Source organism: Aythya ferina (genome assembly GCF_964211825.1).
Source record: "Aythya ferina genome assembly, chromosome: 13".
Lineage (NCBI taxonomy): Eukaryota > Metazoa > Chordata > Aves > Anseriformes > Anatidae > Aythya > Aythya ferina.
In genome coordinates this window covers 11,291,043-11,313,574 of record NC_140311.1, presented here as the reverse complement: position 1 = coordinate 11,313,574, position 22,532 = coordinate 11,291,043, and the positions used below count along the sequence as shown (strand labels likewise).

The following is a 22,532-nucleotide window of genomic DNA, read 5'->3' as shown; positions in this document are numbered from 1 at the left end:
CCTCTCAGGCAGGTTTCGGTAGTGTCAAACTGGCAAACTGTGGCTGAATACCCTGCAAGTCAGGGTATTGTTATTCCGGGGGATGGGGCTGTATGCCTGTGCATGCTTCTTCCATATCTGTGTGCTTGCATTGGTCACCCGGAGCTGATCTTCTCATTTTGTGGATAACTCATTGTATTTCTGTGATCAATGTACCACCAATTCTTTTAAACTGGGTATAACAAGAGACAGAAACTATATTTGTGCATGCCTGTGTATCCCTTGAGTGAATTTCACTCTTACTGTAGTGATAACCTGTATGCGTCAACGCAATAGATACCTACATTGAGTATTGACATTCTCTTCTGTGCCTGCATCTTCATCCTTTCTATATGGTGCTTTCCCAACCTAGATGCTTGGGCATGCATAACATCAGCATTTATGTTTAATATCCCTGAAACGCACAGCAACATATGAGCAGTGCAGGGCTGAGGAGAGTAAATATGCATAAAATTGGAATCTCCTTTGGTTATTTTACTTTGTTAGCTATGCATGTTTGTCATGTACAACAGATAGAAATATATTTGACAGACCTTAAAGTTATTTGTGTTTGTTTACAGAGATTTACATTCTGTATTTGAAATTCTAGCTCCTGTGTATTTGTTTGGTTGTTAAAATCTTTCATGTTATTTTAAATTCAATGCTTGTAGTTTATCTATAATCCTTGGCAGGTACAGTAGCTCAGTGGAATACAATTTTTAACCCAAATGACTTTTTGGAACAATGACAACTGAAAAACGTTTTCTTTTTTCTTTCCTTCTTTCTTCTTTAGATTCTTTATCTTTGTTCAGGAGCCTAAGGTTGCTTGCTGATCACAAGAAGATGTTTCTGTGGCTCTTTCTGGTTCTGTCATCTCCAGTTTCTTCTACAACTGCAGATGCTGATATATCTGTGGAAATTTGCAATGTTTGCTCCTGTGTGTCAGTTGAGAATGTACTTTATGTCAACTGTGAGAAGGTTGCAGTCTACAGACCAAATCAGCTTAAACCACCGTGGTCTAATTTTTACCACCTAAATTTTCAAAACAACCTGCTAATTATTCTATATCCAAATACCTTTCTTAATTTCACACATGCAGTGTCCTTGCAATTGGGTAATAATAAGTTACAGAACATTGAGGGAGGGGCCTTTATGGGTCTTAGTGCATTAAAACAGTTGCACTTGAACAACAATGAATTAAAGATTCTCCGTGCTGACACTTTCCTGGGCATAGAGAACTTGGAGTATCTCCAAGCTGACTACAATTTAATCAAGTTTATTGAACGGGGAGCCTTTAATAAGCTTCACAAGCTGAAAGTCCTTATCCTTAATGACAATCTGATTTCATTCCTTCCCGATAATATTTTTCGATTTGCTTCTCTAACCCATCTGGATATACGAGGGAATCGAATACAGAAGCTTCCATACATTGGAGTCCTGGAACACATTGGGCGAATTGTCGAATTACAGCTGGAAGACAACCCCTGGAATTGTACTTGTGATTTGTTGCCCTTGAAAGCATGGCTGGAGAACATGCCCTATAATATCTACATTGGAGAAGCTATCTGTGAAACTCCCAGTGACTTGTATGGAAGGTTGCTGAAAGAAACCAACAAGCAAGAGCTGTGCTCCATGGGGACAGGGAGTGATTTTGATGTGCGTGTTCTACCTCCCTCGCAGCTGGAGCCTGGTTACAGCACACCAAATGGCCACACCACTCAAACATCAGTGCACAGATTAGTCACAAAGCCGCCGAAGACTACAAATCCTTCAAAGATCTCGGGGATAGTAGCAGGCAAAGCGCTGTCTAATCGTAATCTCAGTCAAATTGTATCTTATCAGACCAGGGTGCCTCCTTTAACTCCTTGCCCAGTCCCCTGCATTTGCAAAACACATCCTTCAGACTTGGGATTAAGTGTAAATTGCCAAGAAAGAAATATAGAGTCAATGGCTGAACTCCTACCAAAACCTTTAAATGCCAAGAAATTGCATGTAAATGGCAACTATATTAAGGATGTGGACACTACAGATTTCATTGAATTTGAAGGGCTGGATTTACTACATCTAGGCAGCAATCGGATTTCGGCGATCAAAGGAGAAGTTTTCCGCAACCTTACAAATTTACGGAGATTGTATCTCAATGGCAATCAGATTGAGCGTCTGAGCCCAGAAATGTTTGCTGGCCTCCACAACTTGCAGTATCTGTATTTGGAATACAATGTCATCAAAGAAATCTTAGCAGGCACCTTTGACTTGATGCCAAATTTGCAGTTGCTCTACCTGAACAACAATCTTCTGCGCAGCTTGCCAGCATACATTTTTGCTGGGGCACCGCTTGCCAGGCTGAATCTGAGGAACAATCATTTCATGTACTTACCTGTAAGTGGTGTTCTTGATCAGCTAAAATCTCTTACACAAATTGATTTGGAAGGTAATCCGTGGGACTGCACCTGTGATTTAGTTGCTTTAAAACTGTGGCTTGAAAAACTAAATGAAGGTATTGTGGTGAAGGAATTAAAATGTGAAACACCTGTACAGTTTGCTAACATTGAACTTAAGTCTCTGAAAAATGAGATCCTCTGTCCTAAACTTTTAAACAAGCCATCTGGTCTGTTCACTAGTCCCGTGCCCGCTGTCTCTTTTACTACACCACTGGGACCGGTTCGGAGTCCTCCTGGTGGCCCAGTTCCATTGTCCATCCTAATCTTAAGCATATTAGTTGTGCTTATTTTAACAGTGTTTGTTGCTTTTTGTCTTCTTGTTTTTGTGCTTCGTCGCAACAAAAAACCAACTGTAAAGCATGAAGGGATTGGAAATCAAGAATGCAGTTCTATGCAACTGCAGCTAAGAAAGCACGATCACAAGTCAAACAAAAAAGACGGACTAGGCGCAGAGGCCTTCATTCCTCAAACCATTGAGCAGATGAGTAAAAGCCATACTTGTGGCTTAAAGGAGTCTGAAACAGGCTTCACGTTTGCTGATCCACCAGGGCAAAAAGTCATTCTGAGAAATATTAATGACAAGGAGAAGGATTTATTGCATGTGGACACAAGAAAAAGACTTAGCACAATCGATGAACTGGACGAGTTATTCCCTGGGAGGGATTCCAATGTATTTATTCAAAATTTCCTTGAAAGTAAAAAAGAATACAACAGCATAGGGGTCAGTGGCTTTGAAATACGTTACCCAGAGAAACAACAAGACAAAAAAAACAAGAAATCTCTAATAGGTGGTAATCATAGTAAAATTGTAGTAGAACAAAGGAAAAGTGAATATTTTGAACTAAAAGCTAAACTTCAAGGTTCACCTGACTACCTTCAAGTCCTTGAAGAACAAACAGCTTTGAATAAAATATAGATCATGCAATCTTATTGCCTACAGAGGACATTTATTTAATGATGAAAGTGCCTTTTGTTGACTTTTAACTTCCAAATACTGTATTATATTGATAGGCATAGAGGCAGGTGTATCCAGGGGTGTCTGATTAACTGTAGCTGCATATGACTTGTGAAGTAGAGGAGAATCTCCTTAATAGATTTTACTACATAAAGCTCATACCCTGTGGAATCCTATAGGGATACTGCAAACTCTATTGCCAAAGGGATGCTTTATACACATTACACTGAATTTAACCTCAAGAGGCATATACGTTTTGTACCTTAAATGCAAAACCATCGTCTCCTTGTGATTTGTTAGAGCAAACACAAGAAACCTGGTACTGGTGTTCATACCTCAGCTGGGTCCTTCATCCTGCACGTGGATTTAAGTTGGTGGAACTGGAGTAATCCTTTTGTGGTGTTGTAATGGCACTGTTTAAAGATTATCTGAAAAGTAACAAGCATGCAAAGAGAGAACATTCGATAGTATGTGTAAATTGGTTACATTTATGGCCTGCATCTTGAAACCACTGGAATTATAATGTTAAATTGTGCAAATATTTGTTTAAAATATACCATGAATTACATACATATGAAATAAATTTGACCACTTGAAACATACATGTCTATACATAAAATTAAAAAAAAAAAAAAAGGTAAGAAAACAGTTCAACCTGACTTCTGCAGTATTTGTGGCATCTGAAGAAAATATTTGATGTTTATGCAGAATCTGCTGTAAGACTCATCTCCAATTAAAACTCGAGTTCCTTCTCAGTTATGTGAAACACTTGCAACTCTAACGGGTTGTCCGAAATTGTCAAAGTGCTTACTGTGTGAGCGTAGCAGAAATTATTTTTGTAATATAATTCATATTTATGAAATACTTTGTATACTAAATAGGAAAATATGTACTCCTTAATATGTATTTAATATGCCTGACTTGTTTTCCTGATCGCAATGCATTAATCATTCAATATAAATAAAACCAGAACAATATACCAAACAGAAGCCGGGGGATGTGGTGTATAGAATTATCCAGAATTAAGTGATCAGGTATAATAATAATAAAATTGTTCTGTACTATTCTTGTGAAATTAGCATACTATCTTATTTCAGATTTGTTACCAATGGTGCATTTTGAAATAGATTCATTAGTTTTTTAGTATCGTGTCTCAGGCAATTATTTGCCATCAGTTGTCTTGCTTTTCAGGGTTCTATAGCTTAATCTAAATATTTTTCACTACATGTATTTACAGGAATTCATGGTAAGGGTAATATTTTAATTGTATATGCATAAGTTTTCTGTTCTTATTATCTGTCTGTCTGCTGTCAGTCAGAAAAACTGATCAGAACAGAAAACAATATGGCAAATGACTTCTGTTTAAACCAACAGTGTAAAATGAATATAGTGGTCTCAGTTCAGAGTACTGTGTATTTCCTATCTAGAGTAAAAACTTGCTTTTATGAAAGCTAAATCTGAATAGCTAGGAAAAAAAGAAAGTAGTCAGGAGAATGGAAAATCCCCACTTTATCTCACTAGTACCTTGAGATGAGAATGGAGACATGTTGGTAAAGCATCGTACAGAAAATCTATACTACGAGATTAACAAAAGTTTCTTGACATGAACAGGAATTTTTCCATGCACTTCACTGACCTTTGGATAAGACCCTCTATCTCCTTTGCTTCCAAAGCCCTTTTTCCCCTCATTCACCTTTTATAATCAATACATAAATCAATCAAGATTAGTAGCATGTAAATACTAATCTTTTTCATGAATTCAGAACTAGCAAATATTACAGCAAGACCCAATAATACTACTATGGAAAAGCCTGTGTCAGCTATTTCCATTATAAACTGCTAATTTCAGTGCTTTATGACACTGCTGTAAAATTTTTATTCTGGAACAATACTTGGCAAACAGCCTGCAGTATATTTTTACAAAGATTAAAAGAAATAAAAGAAAAAACCCACACTGCTTCTTTATTCCAGAGAAAGGAAAACAAAGAGATTTTTCTACCGTCAGACATTTGTTTATGCTCTTGTAACTTAGAAAGAGGGTTGTTTTATTATTTTCTCTGTAATCTGAAGTATATAAATTACTTCAGATAATAAAATTACTAATATAATGGCTGAATTTCTTTCAAAAACCTGCTGCTATCTATGCACAATAATTTACTTCATTCAAGCTGTCACAGGGATATTCAGGAGATGGATACTATGCACATATGCATTTCTGACATAAAATGTTCCTAGTTGGCCTGTAACACAATACATGGCCAAGACTTGAAAGAAAACATTTGAGCTCATTGTGTCAAGAGTCTATGGATTAAGGAGTGTTAAAGATGCATTGACATGATAGACCATAATGGTTCCATCAGCAGGCTGAGAATAATGGGTCACTGTGACTGCTCTGCACAGTCCTGCATGGCTTTGAGGATGTGTCAAGGTTCACAGGGATTTGCCAAAGCATAAGGCTTCTGACGCTTCAGTGCACTGTCAGAGACTGTCGTGTCCCATACCTTTCTGCTTAGAGGAATGTGTTAAAATATGAAAAAATAGCAAATAAGCTAATAGATTTAAGTGATGTTAAAAAAAATGATATGTTCATGGCAAATGTTGCCCCGAGTTAATGACAAATTAACTCAACAAATTCCAAATTCCCCAGCTAAATAAATCAAGTTAGTTTCTTCCTATTTTTTTCCTTTTTTTTTTTTTTTTTTTTTTTTTCTTGGTCTGCGGTATTTGCTTTTCCAATTAAGACAGGAAGAACTGAGCTATTATACTGTACCATTACAATGGGTCAGATTTTCCTCCTCATGGAGGTCCCAATTCAGTAAAGCATTTAAGTTTAACTTAAATCACGTATGGAGTTATTATTGTTGATCTAATAATGAAATACCTGCTCAAGAATGAGGCTTAGATGGATTTTTGTTGTTGACTTCCAAAAGAGCAGGCACAGAAGTATTGTGTGTAATACATGGAGCCCAGTTGTCTAACCATGAACTTTTGGTTGCTTTTCTCCCATGAGTTGTCCAGTAGCTCTTTTGGGATTATGCAGTTGAGTGTATGTTCACCAGCATCAATAAAAATTGCACAGTCTGGACCTTCCTGTAGAAATTGTTCCTGATTATTTTACATACATGGTGCATTATATAGGCATAATAGTGTGAGTAAAGATTGCAAAGTTGGCAAAACACTATATTTCTGTGATATTGTTACTTTGAATGGCAACCTTAATGTCAGTTTATTTCCTCCATGTTTTGAAAACAGCACGTGTCTGTACAGCAGTTTTAGTGTAATGTCCATTCAAATCTACAGTCAGTCTGTCTGGGAAAGTGACTCTTTGGATGTGGCTTTACGGATCTGTCTGTTTGTTATATTGGTTTGAGTGGGCATGGTTGCAAAATGGCTGTTAAGACCCATAGACATAAACTAAATCAACGATGGTGTTAACATAACCTGTTGTGTTCACTGTATTATGAAGAAGTTTCCATTTTTAAATGCAATTAATAAAGTGTAATCATTTCCTTGAAAAAATAAAAAAAAAACACAATTGTGTAATTTTATCAGAAAGCAACTACTGTGGTACAAGAACGCAAGGCCATTAAATGAGCTACATTTTGCATTTAGTGTTCAAGATTGACAACGATATAGAAATGTAATATAAAAACATCTTTTTAAAAATAATTTTTATTTGAAAAAAGCCATAATGACATTATAAATTATAAAAGGTATAGCCTAGTGAAAAATGTTAACAAATGTTTCCGAATCAACAAAAGACATCCAGAACTTGATGATAGTATAATATATATTATATCTTTTGCATGTTTTGTACATTGATGTATGAAATGAGCACACTGAGAGGTTTGTTTTTTTTTTTTTGTTAGTTTGTTTGCCTTTTTTTTTTTGTGGCTGTTTTTGGGGGGGTTTGGTTTGTGTTTGTTTTCTTTTTGGTTGCATCCAAAGAGTTAGGCAGGAAATATAAGAAGAATGTATTTATAATCACTCTATTTTGAAATAAAGAAGACAAAGTGTATTGGTTTTACCCTGCTTCAATCATTACTATTCTAGATTAGTTTATAATTAAAGAAGTTATTTATAAAGTCCAATCCAATGTAAAATGATAGAAAACTATTGTTTATGACTTCTGTTTACCTTTGGCAACGTCAAAATATTAGCCAGTGTTGACTTAAAGTTTGTATGAAGTATAAATAAAATTGTTTGGTACAATAATATTTCTGAAACTAGACTTTGTTAAACGCCTGTAATATTCTCTTTCAGAACAGTTTTATATAGGACAAAGAGAATCTATAATGTAGTTAAAGATTAATGTTTTTTAATCACTTTAGGCAGTTTATATTTTGTTATGATAGCTTACCATATTTTCTGTTATCTAACAAAATCCTGGTTGCCTTTGTTGTACAAATTGTCCCTCAGAAATCAGTGGGTTTTTTTGTATTAATAACACGAGCAGAATTTAATTTTTATTTGAGTTCTGAGATCTTAAACACAGGAAAGGTTAGAGAGACAATCCCATAAGATTGGGATTTTTCTCAATCTTTCCCCCTTTTCTTAAAAAGTTAAAAAAAAAAAAAAAAAGTTGCAAATCCTAATAATAAACTTCATTGGAAGACAGAAGGTCAAGAACAAAATTATGTCTAGATTGTGCAGATTATGTCCCTGCTGTGCAAGGTTTAACATGCATTATATGGTGATGGAGAATCAGAATATGGGACAGACTAGCAGATCAGGACTTCATGTGGATTTTTTTCCTGCTATCAGCTTTCTGCATCTATTGATGCTTTCCTGCTATCAATACAATGTTAGGAGCAAACCCATCACATTAATCAGAATAGTGAAGGCCTATGTATATATTCCATAGGAGTTCTTTCTAAACAAAAACTTTAGGAGTATGAGTAAGGTTTTTCTTTTTGTTTTGGTTTGAAAATACTGTGTATGCATCATTTTCCTGAGTGCAGAAGAACATGGCAGTTTCCTTTAGTATATTTTCTCCATTATTTTGTCTTTAATTCTATTACAACTCATTCATCCTTATGTATGCTGACTGGTGCTGTGTTGAAAAATAAAAGTAGGAATGTTAATTCTCATAAACAAACTCCTCTCAATAACATACTATGTAGATATACATTAGTATATGCTGAATATACCTATGTATACATACTAACGTAAATCCAGAGTAATTCATCAGACTTCAATGGAATAAAATCATCTTTACCATGGTGAACACAAAAACAGAAATTTACCCTATTATGTGAGGATCTTATCTAATCTTTCTGTCAGTGGAATCAGAAATAAGCTTTTTTCTCTCTCTTCTTTTTTAACTTGAAAGAAAATGTAGTTTTGCTTTTTGCTCTACTAATATGTGTTGTAGAGCTGTTCTTAATTTCAAATAACAGCAGGACAGAATATAAAGAGGTATAGTCCTATGCCTGTTTGATATTAGTGAAAATCTATTCTGATTCAAGAGCTGTGGGCATCCTGTTGATTTAGTATAGATGCAAAACTATTTAAATTTGTTATTTTAATACTTAGACTTGGAATATATATCAGATAAAATAAAAATGCTATTGTAATAATAAATGTTATTTTCTCCCTTTAGTGGAACACCCCCTGCTCCTCTTACTCATCAAATAGGGACATTATTGCAAGTATATTTATTTTACTTTTAATTTTATTTATGGTTATTAGTAATACTTCATATAATTTATTCATTGCTGGAAAACATTTTGAGCAGTCTGTTATTTCCAAAATATCAGTCATTAGTCACAGACTGATGCTCTATTATATTGATTTTTCATTCTCTTGCTAGGAAGTTTTGTAGTCATTTCACACTAAATAATTTCTTAAAGCCACAAGTAACAATCTGGATAAAAACAAACAAACAATAACAAAAACTAATCAGTAATAAATCTGAATTTTATGTATGTGTGTATATGAATGTATAAATATGCATCTATATGTGTATGTGCAAAGACATAAAACGGGTCTATGAGTGTTACATTATTGTCGCTTTGGTCTTTGTCTCATCAGAAACAAAAAGGTGATCTCTATATGGTTTCATAGCCATTTGGCATATGTACAATACCAAAGAAGTTGTCCTCAGTCAGTTTCCCTCATCCACAAGCATTTCATTTCTTGATTTCATTTCATGTCATTTCCTGAAATGTGTGCACCATGACTGGACTTCATGCTGTCACTTCACCTTCAGTGTGCCAAGTCTTTTACAGCAGAATGTTTGTTTAGACAGCAGTGGTTAATGGCTGTTTCTAAAGAGGCAGATTAACAGGATTTGTCAATTTATTTAAAAAATAATAAAAAATGCAATGGATGGTTTCTAAGTCATGTCAGATGATGTATGTGATCCAGAACAGAGAGGAATAGGAAATGGTTTAAGCTTCTGTTAGGAAGATTCATTCTGGGCTTTTGAAGTTAGACAATCATGGCTTTTCATGACTGTAAGGTGTAGAGCGTAAAGGAAATGTCGTTCAGTTAATTGAATCCTGACTGCAGGTTAAATCCTGCAGACAGCTGCACCCATTTACCAGAGGTAGGTTTTGGTGTTACCATTCACTGAAGTCTTGGACAAATTACTTAGACTAAAATAGTGAGGCTTTTAAGTGGGATATGGAGACATTTGTGTGTACATTGTTTGCTGTTTCAGTAGGGAGTATTCTGCATATCTAGTATTTGTTGAACAATTTTTCTGGTAGAGACTTTCTTCATGAGATACATTAGTGCTCACATCTGAATATGAACCACTGCACAGTAAGTACATCTCAATGAGCAAAGTCACAAAGGGCAGAATGTTTTGACAGATTTTGAACTCTTCACTGCAAGAAACTGCAGGAAACAATGTACCATACAGCAGATTCTCTTGCTCCCCGGCAGGATTTCAGAGGCTCTGTGAGTCCTTCGCAGCAGGGTATTCTTCTTGTCTACACACTACAAATAAGACACCAGATACCAGTCTGGTATATGTGCAGTCTGTGTTTGCTTATACCCAAGAGTGGGGGGTGAATCTTTTTTTTTTTTTTTTCCTGAAAAGGAAAATGGTCTGAATTTGATTTTTTTTTTTTTCCAGGATTGAAAAATAAAAATACAGATATTTTAAAGATTGGTCACATTGTTGGATAATATTTCTGTATTCATAAAGTATTTTAGTAAAGAGAACAGAAAGCATGTAGTTGGTTTCATATTTTTGGCATGCAGCTTTTCAACTTGCTCCACTGTTGGGTTAGTATATGCCTTGAAAGACAAGGAACTCACATGTGCAGCTCAGGACATGAGTTATCTTAACTGTCTTGCTGCCTGTTGTGTGGTAGAATTAAAATGTAAGCTATGGAACGTTCCCCTCTCTGCTTTAAAAGGAGTTAGATCAGTCATTGCTCTTCAGGACTGGTCTTCAAACTCCTCTCTTGCAGCTAGAGGTGTCTCTATAATTTGAAGTTGGCAACAGTAGTTCAAATGTCATACAAGGGTTGATGTCTTTGGATGGAGTTAATGCTTTGAAATAACTGGTATTTTTATAGTTTCTTTCTTAAATTCTGCCATGCAGTTGCACGGATCCTAGTGAAGATCTTTACTTTTGGGATTGATTCAATAAATCAGTAGGTTTCCAGATGTGATCAATAGATGGTGTCTAAGTGTCCAGCAAAAAAAAAAAAAAAAAAAAAAAAAAAAAAAAATTAATTCGCACGGTTTTCCAAGATGTAAATAAAGAACAACTGCATCATGAATAACCTATATTTAAGATTTCTTTTTGTTCAGTGGAAAAGTTTTTCTCTTTAACTAAGTGATTTTATCTTTTAAGTAGAATTCGAACTTTAATTTTAGGTATTGGAGCAATGCCATGAATGTGATTTTGTTGCAAATAATAACATGCACGGTCAGCAACTAGAAGCAATAGCCAACAAGAACAGCAATGTGACACACTCTCTCTGTAGTTTTGTCATGTAAAGTATAACTTTTCCACCACTTCAGTATTCAACAGAAAAAAATAGTAAGGATTACATATTTTAAAGCATGTTGGTAAGGATTTCCTTACATTTGTAATGTGCTTTCAAAATGAAAGCAGTATGCAAACGATGAGTATTATCAGTATACAACCCATTTCAAAAGGGGAATACCATTGTACTGTACATAGTGTTCTATTGTTCAGGTTGAAATATATCACTGAAAATGAATAAGCTGGGTTTTCCTTTCTGTTTACTTTTCTCCTTCAACCATTGAATAGACCCATTTTCTCTATACAGAGCAATACAGCTTTCAACCATACACGAGAAAATTTATAAGCCAAAAAAAGATAAGCAAATAAGTTCCCTCCAAAGAGAGTATCTTCAGTATAAAAATAAAATAACTTTTTTTTTTTTTTTTTTTCAAGAATACAAGACTGGGACCTGTGGTAATTCCAGCTTATGCTGGCTAGTTATGGGACTGAGATGTGGAATTGGAGTCAGTTCCTACTTCCTTTATCCACACAAATGTTTCCTTTGACATTATATATGCATGAGGTTAGTTTTCCTGGTGTCATTTAGGGCCATATGGGGTCAAATGAACAAATGTATATTCATTGGTAATGAATGTAATGAAAGTAATGCAGGTATTTGCCATGGGCTTCTCAAACAAGATGCATCCAGGGGCAACAAAAGCATGGGGATGCGTTTTGCTGAAGTGTTTTCTTCTATACCCTCTGAAGGAAAATTCTTTGGCATGGCCCAGAATGTCCTGGGCATGGGACAGGCAACAGAGTTGTAGCAGGGCTCTGTAACTACCTTATTCTGACATTGCAGGGAAGCAAAGGAACAGGAGAAGAATAGCAGACCAGCTCTGTATAAGATTCTTTCTCTTTTGCCTGCTACTACAATAAATGTGTGGGTCCCTGTTTTACACCAGGAAAAACAGTCTTCCTTTCTGGGTCCAATCTCAAGTTCTAAATCTAAACCAGTGGCCAGACTCTGAGACTTGTGCCCTATAAATAATCAAAAAATGAATAAATGATTGTCACAACACTGTTTCTTGTTAACAAAGGTTTTCTCCTTGTTTCCTCATCCCTCTTTGCAGCTGAAATTCCTTTAGTCTGTTTCCAACCCATAAGGAACAATGAAAAATCCTCTACAGGGAAACTCCACTTTACGTAATGCACTGAAGATGGCACTGTAGTAACAACTTCACACAGTGAATGATAAGATATGTTTGTGTTTGTTGCTAGGAATTTATGATTTTTTATTTATTTAGCTTACCTAACATGAAGCAAAAGGTCCGTTTTCATGCAGCACCACCTGACACTGCTACTGTAATTAAGGCTGCAGAAATGTTTCAATTACTTGGACTTATCTGCAAGGAGATTCCAACCCATCCCAAACTACATGGAATAGTTTATAGTTGATCATTGTTGAAAGTTTTTGTTTGTTTGTTTAATTAAGGAGAAACAGAAAAGATAACAAAGGATATCCCTTCCACTTTTCCTTATCCATAACTTTTAAGGACTACATTAAATAATAAAGTCTCTAAGCAAGTCTCTACACACATAGTAGGTCACAGGGCAGGGCCTCATGGTTAGTGGTTTTATTATATAAACTTTCCAAAATTCAGTTTCCTGTAGATTTTGGAAGATTTTATGCATGTGAAATACCGCCTTCCAGTTTAAAATAAATAAATAAATAAAAAGTGCACACATACAAAGAATGACAGTGATAGGTAAGAGAAGTTTGTAGCAAGAATAAAGAAAAACAAAGAGATTTAAACTGACAGTTCTATAGGTCTAAAATAATCTCTTTATCCATTTCTTTATCCATACCTTTTAAACCTTTCACTCATGTCAGGTGGGAGTTTTGGTTTGTTTTGAAGTGTGTGAGTAATTGGGCCCCTGTGCAGCAATTATTTCTCACAGCTACTTCCATCATGTATACCTAAGAAATTTTGGAGGGGATTAAAATTGGAAAACTTGTATCCTTCTTAGGATTTGAAATCGGTGGAACTGTTTGTGTGAACTGCCACTACAGTGCTTTTTTTTTTTTCTTCCTTTTTTTCCCCCTGGTGTTGAGAAAAATTGCAGGATTTAAAAACCCACTGATTTCCATAATAGACAGCTGATGTCCCAAATGACCTAATACTCTCTGTCAGCAAGCCATAATGGGAGGAGGTGAGGGTTTCAAACCATCCATGTTATGTACTTACATACTGGGCTGCAGAAAGAGAAGGGGTTAGGCTCTTTGAGGGGTGCTTGACTTGTTTCTGTGTCGGGGTGATGCAAAGCCAGCCAGATATTGCGAGACTTCAGGGAAACCTGTGCAAAAGACTGAGGTGTCATTTCTAGTTGAAGGGCCTGGCCCCATAGCCATGGAGCTTCCCTTTCTTTGGTCTGTTTGATCAGGCTGGCATGCTTGCTCCTTCTTCCATCAGGGATTTTTATTTATTTATTTATTTATTTATTTTCTGAAAAGCAGCAGCCTTAGGCCTGGTATGCTGGGAGGGAGGGAAAACAACGTTTACTTTTCTTGGCACAGATTCCTCTGATCGATTAACAAGCAGTGTTTGCCTCCTCAGACAGCCTTAGCTTGTGTTCCGCGGTGGGAAGGATGACAGTCATGTGGGGCATCGGGAGAGGTGTTACGTGAAGCATTTCTAGTGGAGTCGCAACGAAGTAGACACAAAAATGTGTGGCTGGCAAAGTGAATCTGGCTGTGTTACAAGTCAGCACTAGAGTGGAAACCAGCATTGGGACCATCCTTGGGTCGTGGCTGAAAGCTGAGCTGCTGAGCCTCAGCTCTTCAGCATCACCTTAGGTACAGGGCTCAGGAGCTCAGCAGCAAGTGCTGTTGGAGCCAGGGCTTTAAGTCTTTTTTTTTTTTTTTCTCCTACACAACAGGCATTTCAGATGTCCTTTGTGTGCAGCTCTTCAAAGGTCTGGGAGTTAAATAACTAAATATGTTTAGGGCCTTGATCTTCGAATAAATCTGGTAGTAGCTCTTTAATTATCCCAGCAGGGAGCTCCCCTTTGCACATGGCATTCTCCAACTGCCTTTGCTCTGAATCTTCTTTACATTTCCTTTCTCTGCCTGCTCAATGCTTCCTACAAGAACTTGGCAATTCCCTCTGCATAAGAGGATTGAGAACTGGTTTTGCTCAGGTTTGAATGATAATCAGGGGTTAATCTTTTCTCTTTGTGCCAGTATCCTTCTGCCACAGCCTCCAAATGCACTAAAGTAAAATGTAGATGACGGATACAGACACAAATGAGGCAAGAAGTTCATGGTAAGGTAAGGAGATATTTGAGAGGCACTGAGGGAGGAAATGAAGCATTTCCTCCTTGTTTTGGAGATCCAGTGCTGGAATTTTTGCTAGAGGTGACTTTGGGACCATGGGATTGCTTAGTTGCTTGTGAAGCACTTAGCAAGCAAATCAGTGAATTATGTGGAAGAAGTCTGAGCTGCTATAGAAATGTGCACTCCAACTTATATACTCATGTAAACTTTCAGAGATCTCTATGATGCATTGGCCATTAATGTTTAATTTATCACTTATTAAATATTTCATTTTGTATAGTTCTTTAATGGAAAGGTGGTGGATTGTGTTGTCTACAAGAATCTGTATATAAAGATCTGGCAGATCTCTACTTCCTTTGAAAAATAATTTTATTTATGTCCAATTTGCAGATGGTAAAATGTATTAAAAAGTGATTAGTCATGTGCAAATGTGTTGTATCTGTTTAGAAACAGATACAGGGGTCAGCACCAGCAGTATTTGTATAGCAAAGGGGTAGTCATTATGAAACTGTAGTGAAACTGCCACCTCAATCTCCACCATCCTCATCATCACTCAAAGGTTAGTCATTGCCTCTGCTTCCCACAGATGACAGAGCAGTGATTTTGTGAGGACTTAAGATACTAGCTCAGGCCCTAGTGCAAGGAAGACACAGAAGCTACACAGTTTCCTCGTGCTTGTGCTCCCAGACCAACGGCAGTGCAGTTAAGTCTGTAAACCCTTGGAAACTGAGGCCTTTGCTGCTATGGTGCCCATGCTCTTGGGACAGGCCACTATCACCTAGCAGCCCAAGACAGTAGAGATGAAACATTATCAACAAGTAGTGTTGTGCAATCTCTTTCCCTTCCTTTTTTATGACAATGTCATGTGTAAGATCCAGCCACATTCTGTCTCCTGTTTTGTGGTCACACGTGGCCACCATCTTCACCCCCTACGTCCCACGCACAAATCCTGGCATATCTTGAAAGCAGTCTTCCTCCCAGCTTTTCAAGCCTCCTGATGTGTGGCAGACCATGAACTCCTCCCTCTTCCTCTTCCAGTAGTTTTTGCTCTTAATCCAGCAAAGAGCTTTCTTAGGTCTTTAATAGCAAGCTTAAGGTTAAGCATTTGTTTAAGCACTTTGCTAAACCGTGTTTTGCTGAATCCCTGCCAAATGAAAACAGATGGGCTAATTTACCCTGATGTTCTGTGAACCTTCAGGAGAGTTGTAAGAGCAGCAGTCTTGATGAAAGGTGTACTCCAAAGCAAGGGAGAGGCAGAGCTGAGCAACTCCAGGCCGTGAGATGGTTCTGAGTTCCCTGGGAAGCTACAGATTTGGGGATCATGCTCGCCCTCCTTATTGCTCCTCTTCCAGGGAAGAATGTCACCTTCTCTGCAAGGAAGTGTCATCCAGCCTGTGAGGCTCCCTAGTATCTACAAGGAACAGAGCCAAGGAACAGCAGTCTTCCCCTGTTTGTCACCAAGAAACAGCCATAGCTGGGCTGAACACAGTGGGCAGGACTTTTCATTCTGCTGTTTCATCCAGCCTCTATTGTAGCATGTTTGAAAATGAATTTTGCTCCTCTTTTAATGGCAATTGTAATGGTCTGGAAGTAGAACAAATTCTTGGTGGGTTCTTAAAGCTGTAAGGAGCAGCTACTATAATTTGCCATGCTTTGGGATTGAAAGATTTTGGAGGCTGATGTTAATACATTGGAACTTGTATAGAATATTGACAAGTGCCCACCATTCAAGAAACAATGAGATAAATTTAATCTTTTGAAATATGTCATGTACTTTAAATAAGTATTAAATAATGTGCTGTGTAACATTACAAAACAACAACAACAACAAAAAAACACTTGTTAGCTTATAAAGACAGATTAGTGGAGCCCTGTTTTTAGAAGAAGTGAATAATGTTATTCACAAACCTGAAAAGGTTGCTGGTGTTTTGTTTTCAGATGCCCTCGCTGTAGTATGAGGTCTCAAGAAGGTATATGACAACGTAATACAGTCCTAAGGAAAAGCAAAAGTGAGCACAGAATTAAAAGTCGTAACATAATTCAAGAACAGCCTAAATCAATACTGCATTGGCATTCTTTATTGTTCCAATGTTTTATGTAAGACTGTTTTGTGGGTACGGTTTGGTTTCTGTAACCAATGGCCCTCCTACTATTCACAGGAGTCTACTTGTTACCAAAATGTGCGTTTTTATAATAGTTTTAATGCCAAATAAAAAAGTACAGGAAGAAATGAAGGGTGGTATTGGTCTTTAAAATGTCTTTCTCATGAATTATTTACACTATTTATTCTGCAAGATCAAATGCTCTTTAAAAACAAAACAAAACAAAAAAAAAGCATTACAGGGAGTGCGCAAGAGATTTCAGAGGTTGGATATGAGCAATAAATCTTTGCTAAGAAAGAAAAAAACAATAAAACCACCTCCAAACCTCAAACAGAAAGTTTTCCTAAGAAATATCAAAGACTTGTATTGTGGGACTGTAAAATGCAGACCCAAATCTATCGTTTTATTTTTACAGCAAGGTGTTGTCAAGCTCTTCTCTGATCCAAGACTAAACAGCAATTTGCAGAATGGGGTGGCAGAACACAAATCACCTTCGTTTTCAGTACACCATAGGCTGGAATGAGCCCCTGCATATTTTGGCCTCTGCAAAAGCAGTGAATTTCAGCCTCACTCACAGCACTTTATTTTCTTTGATAATTAACTCTGATATAATAATATCATTAATAATAATATAATAAATGAATAGTGAAGTCCCTTGGTTTAATACAGTGAGAAGCAAAGGGTGTATATGGACTTCCAATCTCACCTACCCTAATTTTTGTAACCACTTAGAGGGCGTCAGTGGATGTGTTTCTTAATGTCAGTAGATATGTACTTGGGAAGGGAAGGGGTGCAACAGGAAAAAAGAATCACTTTTTAGTCAATTTGTTGAGCTTAGGAAATGCTGAGTTTGGCTTCTTAGGAAAATCTAGTCTGAAATGTCTAGTGGAAGGTACAGAATATATCCAAGAAAGAATTTTTTGCCCTGAGTTCATACAGACATTTAAGGGGAAGGGACAGAGAACCGTATTATCTGTGTTAATCTTACAGAACCAGGTGCTTGGGGCAAGCAGGCCTGTTCCTTGCTGATGTTGGTATTAAGTGTGCTTGTATCTTACAACCTGCAGGACAGCCTCCAGGCAGCCATGTCACCCAGGAGCCCACTGCTCACTGCCAAAGAGCTGAGGATGTTCTCAGCCTTGCCTTCACTCTGAGCATGGAAAAGGTAGGCTTGACCCTCTGTAGCAGGGAGTATGGAAACTGTTTGGTGTGGCATCCCCTGTATCTTCTGGAGTCAGCCAGGAGAGCTCCAGTGACCCAAGGATGACTGTTAGCTACTGCAATAGGCTCAGCAGTGTCACAGCAGTGCTCCTGGGAGGGTAATGTGTGGAAGAACAACCGCTATTTTTTCCAGTGGATACCATGGTAAGATGGGGGCTGAGAAAATGACTTATACTAACTAAGGCTTGTTCCTCTCTGCTTTTCTTGCTTACTCTGCAGATAAACAGAGACCAGGTGCCTAACTTATTCAGATAATCAGTTTTGTAATTTAATGTTACCTCCTTGTCAACGATGGTGGACTCTGGTTCAGACCCATGGTATTTGCTGCTGCAGCAACTCTTGCTGGCAGAGAAACTAGCAAAGGAGCAGGATGTAATTCATAAGTTCTTTACAACTGTGTAACCACGGATACCTAAATGGTGCAAAAGACTAGTGTTTACAAAGTTTAGTGAATTATTTCCAGAAATGGGAAGCACAGATTGTGAGTTCTCCCTGGGACATATGTGCCGGAGATGAAAAGGAAAAATAATGCTATTCTTTTGTGCTTATGAAAGAATGTTCTGTTGTGTGTTCTACTTTGTTGTTCTCTGACTACAGCAGATTGTGATGGCAAGGTAGACTTTGATGGCTAAATTTCATATTTAATGTTAGGTGGGGGGGCAGCAAATTGCTGACAAAGAGGTAACTTTGTAGAGGCTATTGCATCAAGCAACTACAGTTCATTGGTTAAAAAACAGGTCTGAAATATAAATTCCTCATTTCAAGTGCAAATAAGTCATACTGTCCTACAAAAATACAATTTTAAAACAAAATGTAAGTGCATACACATCATGCCTGTTATGTTTGCATTATGTTTTCTCTCCTTATGCCTGTTATGTTTTAACATAGATCTCCACATAAGGCAGTCTACTAAGGGCATCTTTCATTTAGCTTTTTCATCTATTTTTTTGAGAGTTTTTTTTTTTTCTTTTCCTTAGACAAAATGAATTGTTCTAGGATCAACAATTGCCATCTGTTTCTTTCTGCACTACTTCATAGTACAACATCCTGTTGCTTCAGTTTCTACTTCCCAGGTTAATGTCTTCTTCATTCATTCATTCATTTATGCAATTTAGTCATTCTAGTTTTATGCTAGACTTAGAAAGGATGCCCAGCTAAGTCTATAAATGGCTCTAGCAACTCATAAAGATACACAAACAAAAGAACACAAACCTTTCAGGTTAAAGTCGCCCAAAGAAACAGACCCTTTTTCTTCTGATGCTTTCCCAGCCATTCATCAGTATCAGCATGACCTGTTGTTTTTCAGTGTAGCTTAACAAATCATAGCAGGGGAACATAGAGGTGATTAAAAAAAAAAAAAAAAAAAAAAAAAAAAAAAAAGCTCGGGAGAAAAAAACAAACAAACAAAAAAAAACACTTAAAATGTGCTGCTTTGCAACAAAATCTAATTTTTATTTTTTTTAAGTGTTAATTGATTGCTAAGCCACTGAAAAAAATCTCATCTTTCATTGCTGAAAATAATGTAATCTGATTGAGGTTGATGTGTGCCAAAGCCTATTGGGATTTTTTATTTATTTATTTATTTTTGAAATAGAAGATTTTCCAGATCTTTCCAGAGTTTGAAGAAAAAAAGAAGTAATCCTGATAAATTCCAACAAACTTCTGTATGTCATTGATTTCAGTGAGCACAGATAATAGTTTTCTCATCCCACCTTGCATGATCGTCCAGGTAAGATCAGCAGAGACATATGGTAGAAGCCCTAACTTTAATAACTTCAGGCCTATTCTTGTATTTGTGATATATTCCTTATTTGCTTGTTCATGTTCACAACTTTGCCATACCCTTTCCTCTGTATTTAATTCAATATGTAAAAGCACATGAACTAGCAGCCACAAAAGACAACTGCTTTGAAATATTTTATCCTAAAGCACCAGGAGGTTTAAATTCCCCTTTTCCCCCATAACACAGCCAGAGTCTGGATACAGAGGTCTTGATGGAGAAAAAAAAAGATTTCCCTTAGCTTTACTGGCCTTTCCGAAAGCCCTTCTGTTTTCAACAAGGGTTAAACTCAAACATCATATGATCAAGATCTCTCTTTGACTTGGAATTGCAGCAGGGTCTAAGGCAATTTGGGCCCTTATTGTAGCCAGTAGGAAGTGGCAATGTCTGTGCAAACCCATGCACAGAGGTGAAGCTTTTCTTATATTGTTGTTATTGTGGTTTTGTTTGTTTGTTTGCTGGTTTTACAAAATCTTCTCTTTACCATACAAACATGACAAGTGCAAAGGTTTGTGAAGAAAGTATTTACTTCTCAGTTGGCTTTTGTTGGTCTGTGCCATATAAACACTGCATTATGGATGTAATGTAGTGTTGCTACTGCTTGCTTGAGAGCAAAGCAACCTCCCCAAAATACACAGATTTATGAACTTAGTGGGAGAACTGACCATAAAGAAAAGTCAGCATTTGATCCTTGCTAGTGCAACAGGCTTGTTCAAAGGCGCAGTGAGGAACCATACTGCTGATGTAGCTTTCCCACATTAGTTTTGTTTCTCAGTGCAACTGTTAGCTCTGCTACCTTGACTAGGATGTCAGCTTAGCTTCTAAACAGCATTTTTATATTTGATTTTCACTGATGATTTCATTTTTACAGTTACGCCCACCAGCCTGAAAACCCATGATGCAAGGCAGTGTTTAAGGGCTTTACACTGTACATAGCCATGTGGAGAAGCTGCAGCAAAAAACGTGTGCTCTGCAGGGCTTACTTTTAGCAGGCAAGTGATTCAGGCTTCGAAAAGGAGCATCCCTTTGAACATGCTTAACATGCTTTTTTTTTTTTTTTTTTTTTTTTTTTTTACCTTTTAAACCAATGTTGCAGCAGAACTGCAATGTGCCGTTTTACAGCATGTTACTAAAAATACTATGATAATGATTGTTTATCTTATATCCTCCATGTCCTGGTTCTAGCTTGTTTTGTAAGAAGCTTACATTTTATTAATTTAAAGCAACAACACCAGCAAGCACCCCTCTAGCTTTCAAGCCAACCTCAGGGTGGAAAGAGGCTTATAAGTCTCATAACCCAGAAGCCAAATTAAATTGCGTGTGGAGAAATTCATTATTCATGTCTGAAGACTTTTAAAAAGTAAATAATTTTTAAAACCTAATTTTCAAATGCTTGAGGTTAACAGCCTAGAATGGTTTGAAAATCATGTAAGCCTGGAGGGCGATGCTGGTCTATCCAAGTACTACATTTAAGTGTACGAGGGACGTTCACCCATCCAAATGTAGCCGGAAGCATCTGCGATAAGTGTGAAGAAGGAAACCTGTGTGGTCAGGAGTAAGGGGGGAGGGATGGGGTGAAGATGAAGTTTGACTCAGAGCTTCCGCATGGTCCCCGTTGCTGTGGAAACAAGGGCCTTTGTCTGCAGAGCCTCCTGCATCTCTATACGTTCAGAAGAGCCATCTCTTCTGTATGTCATTAGGAGACGTCTAAAACGAAGCTGATCAATTAAGCTTCTGTGCTATGAGGGGAAGACATAGACAGTAACTTAAATTGTGTGCTTAAAAGAAAGTAATGAATCACCCTTTTATGCAGTGACATATAGTTACATCCAAATGCCATGCTGTGCTTCTTAGGGAGAAGAAAAGGAAAGAATAATAAAAATGGAACTGGGCTTTTAAATTCAGTTGCTCGCAACCTTTCCCATGTCCTTCTTATCCTTGTGAATGAGCCAATCAGTATATAATATACACAAGGTAATGGATGAATAGAGGGAGAATAAGATACTATTATACGATTATTTCTTAAATTAAAAAGGCTCAAGCTCTGAGAAGTAGATGCTTCCACTTAATGCACATTTTCTTCTGCTATTTGCAGTTTGTTTGTATGAGCGACTGTCTGATTGTTACCCAGGCAACCAAAGCAGGCGTGAATTTGATTAGATATAGTTTCACAGATGTGGGCACTGTTTCAAGCATTGTTTGGCGTTTCTGTGTATGTCCAAGAGAGAATTCAGTTTGTTAACTTTTAAGAGTTATTTCTGTTTGAAGGACAGGGAAGAGAGATGCAGGGATCTTAAAATAATCATTTTTAGTTGGGGTTATCTCAGCTCACTAGTTACTATTTCTATTTAGTAAGGTGGTGACTTGGTCTTATAAAAAAGTCAGATCATTTTAGAATAGAATAAGGAAAAATGTGGAAAAATTCCAGTATTGACAGCAGGGAGATGTGTAAAAGTACAAGCTGTTTTATTGTCTCCACTGAAGCAGACGAAATTATCATCATCACTCTAGAAGCTAACATCATTAAAATGTGAAGACTATTTGGTCATATCATAGTAATAAGAGTACTGGGAATGTATTTTGATATTTAGCTATGCACGGTCTGTCTTGTGAACTGATGGCAATATTGTGCTCAGTGTGTTTATTTTTCCAGTGGAACTCGCAGATGTAAACATCTGTTGAATGTATAGCTGGAGGACAACAGTTTGACATTCTGCATGAGCTCTCTTGATAAGCAAAGCTTACTTT

The 22,532-nt window shown here is 37.0% G+C and overlaps 1 protein-coding gene and 1 long non-coding RNA gene across 18 annotated transcripts in view; one reads left to right on the top strand and one right to left on the bottom strand.

Annotated features, from left to right (window-relative positions):
- SLITRK4 (SLIT and NTRK like family member 4) overlaps positions 1–8,034 on the top strand; it is a 268,817-nt gene extending 260,783 nt beyond the window's left edge. For all 15 annotated transcript variants that reach the window (XM_084535149.1, XM_084535154.1, XM_084535157.1 and 12 more), the window contains one exon: positions 812–8,034. In XM_084535149.1, the coding sequence (XP_084391275.1) occupies positions 862–3,375 (2,514 nt within the window). In that variant the 5' untranslated portion in view covers positions 812–861 and the 3' untranslated portion in view covers positions 3,376–8,034. The remainder of the gene's footprint in view (positions 1–811) is intronic.
- Positions 3,750–22,532, bottom strand: part of LOC311444195 — a 257,260-nt gene continuing 238,477 nt past the window's right edge. For all 3 annotated transcript variants that reach the window (XR_014697707.1, XR_014697708.1, XR_014697709.1), the window contains 2 exons: positions 16,590–16,674; positions 3,750–3,842 (listed from right to left, as the gene is read on the bottom strand). This is a non-coding gene — a long non-coding RNA (uncharacterized lncRNA). The remainder of the gene's footprint in view (positions 3,843–16,589; positions 16,675–22,532) is intronic.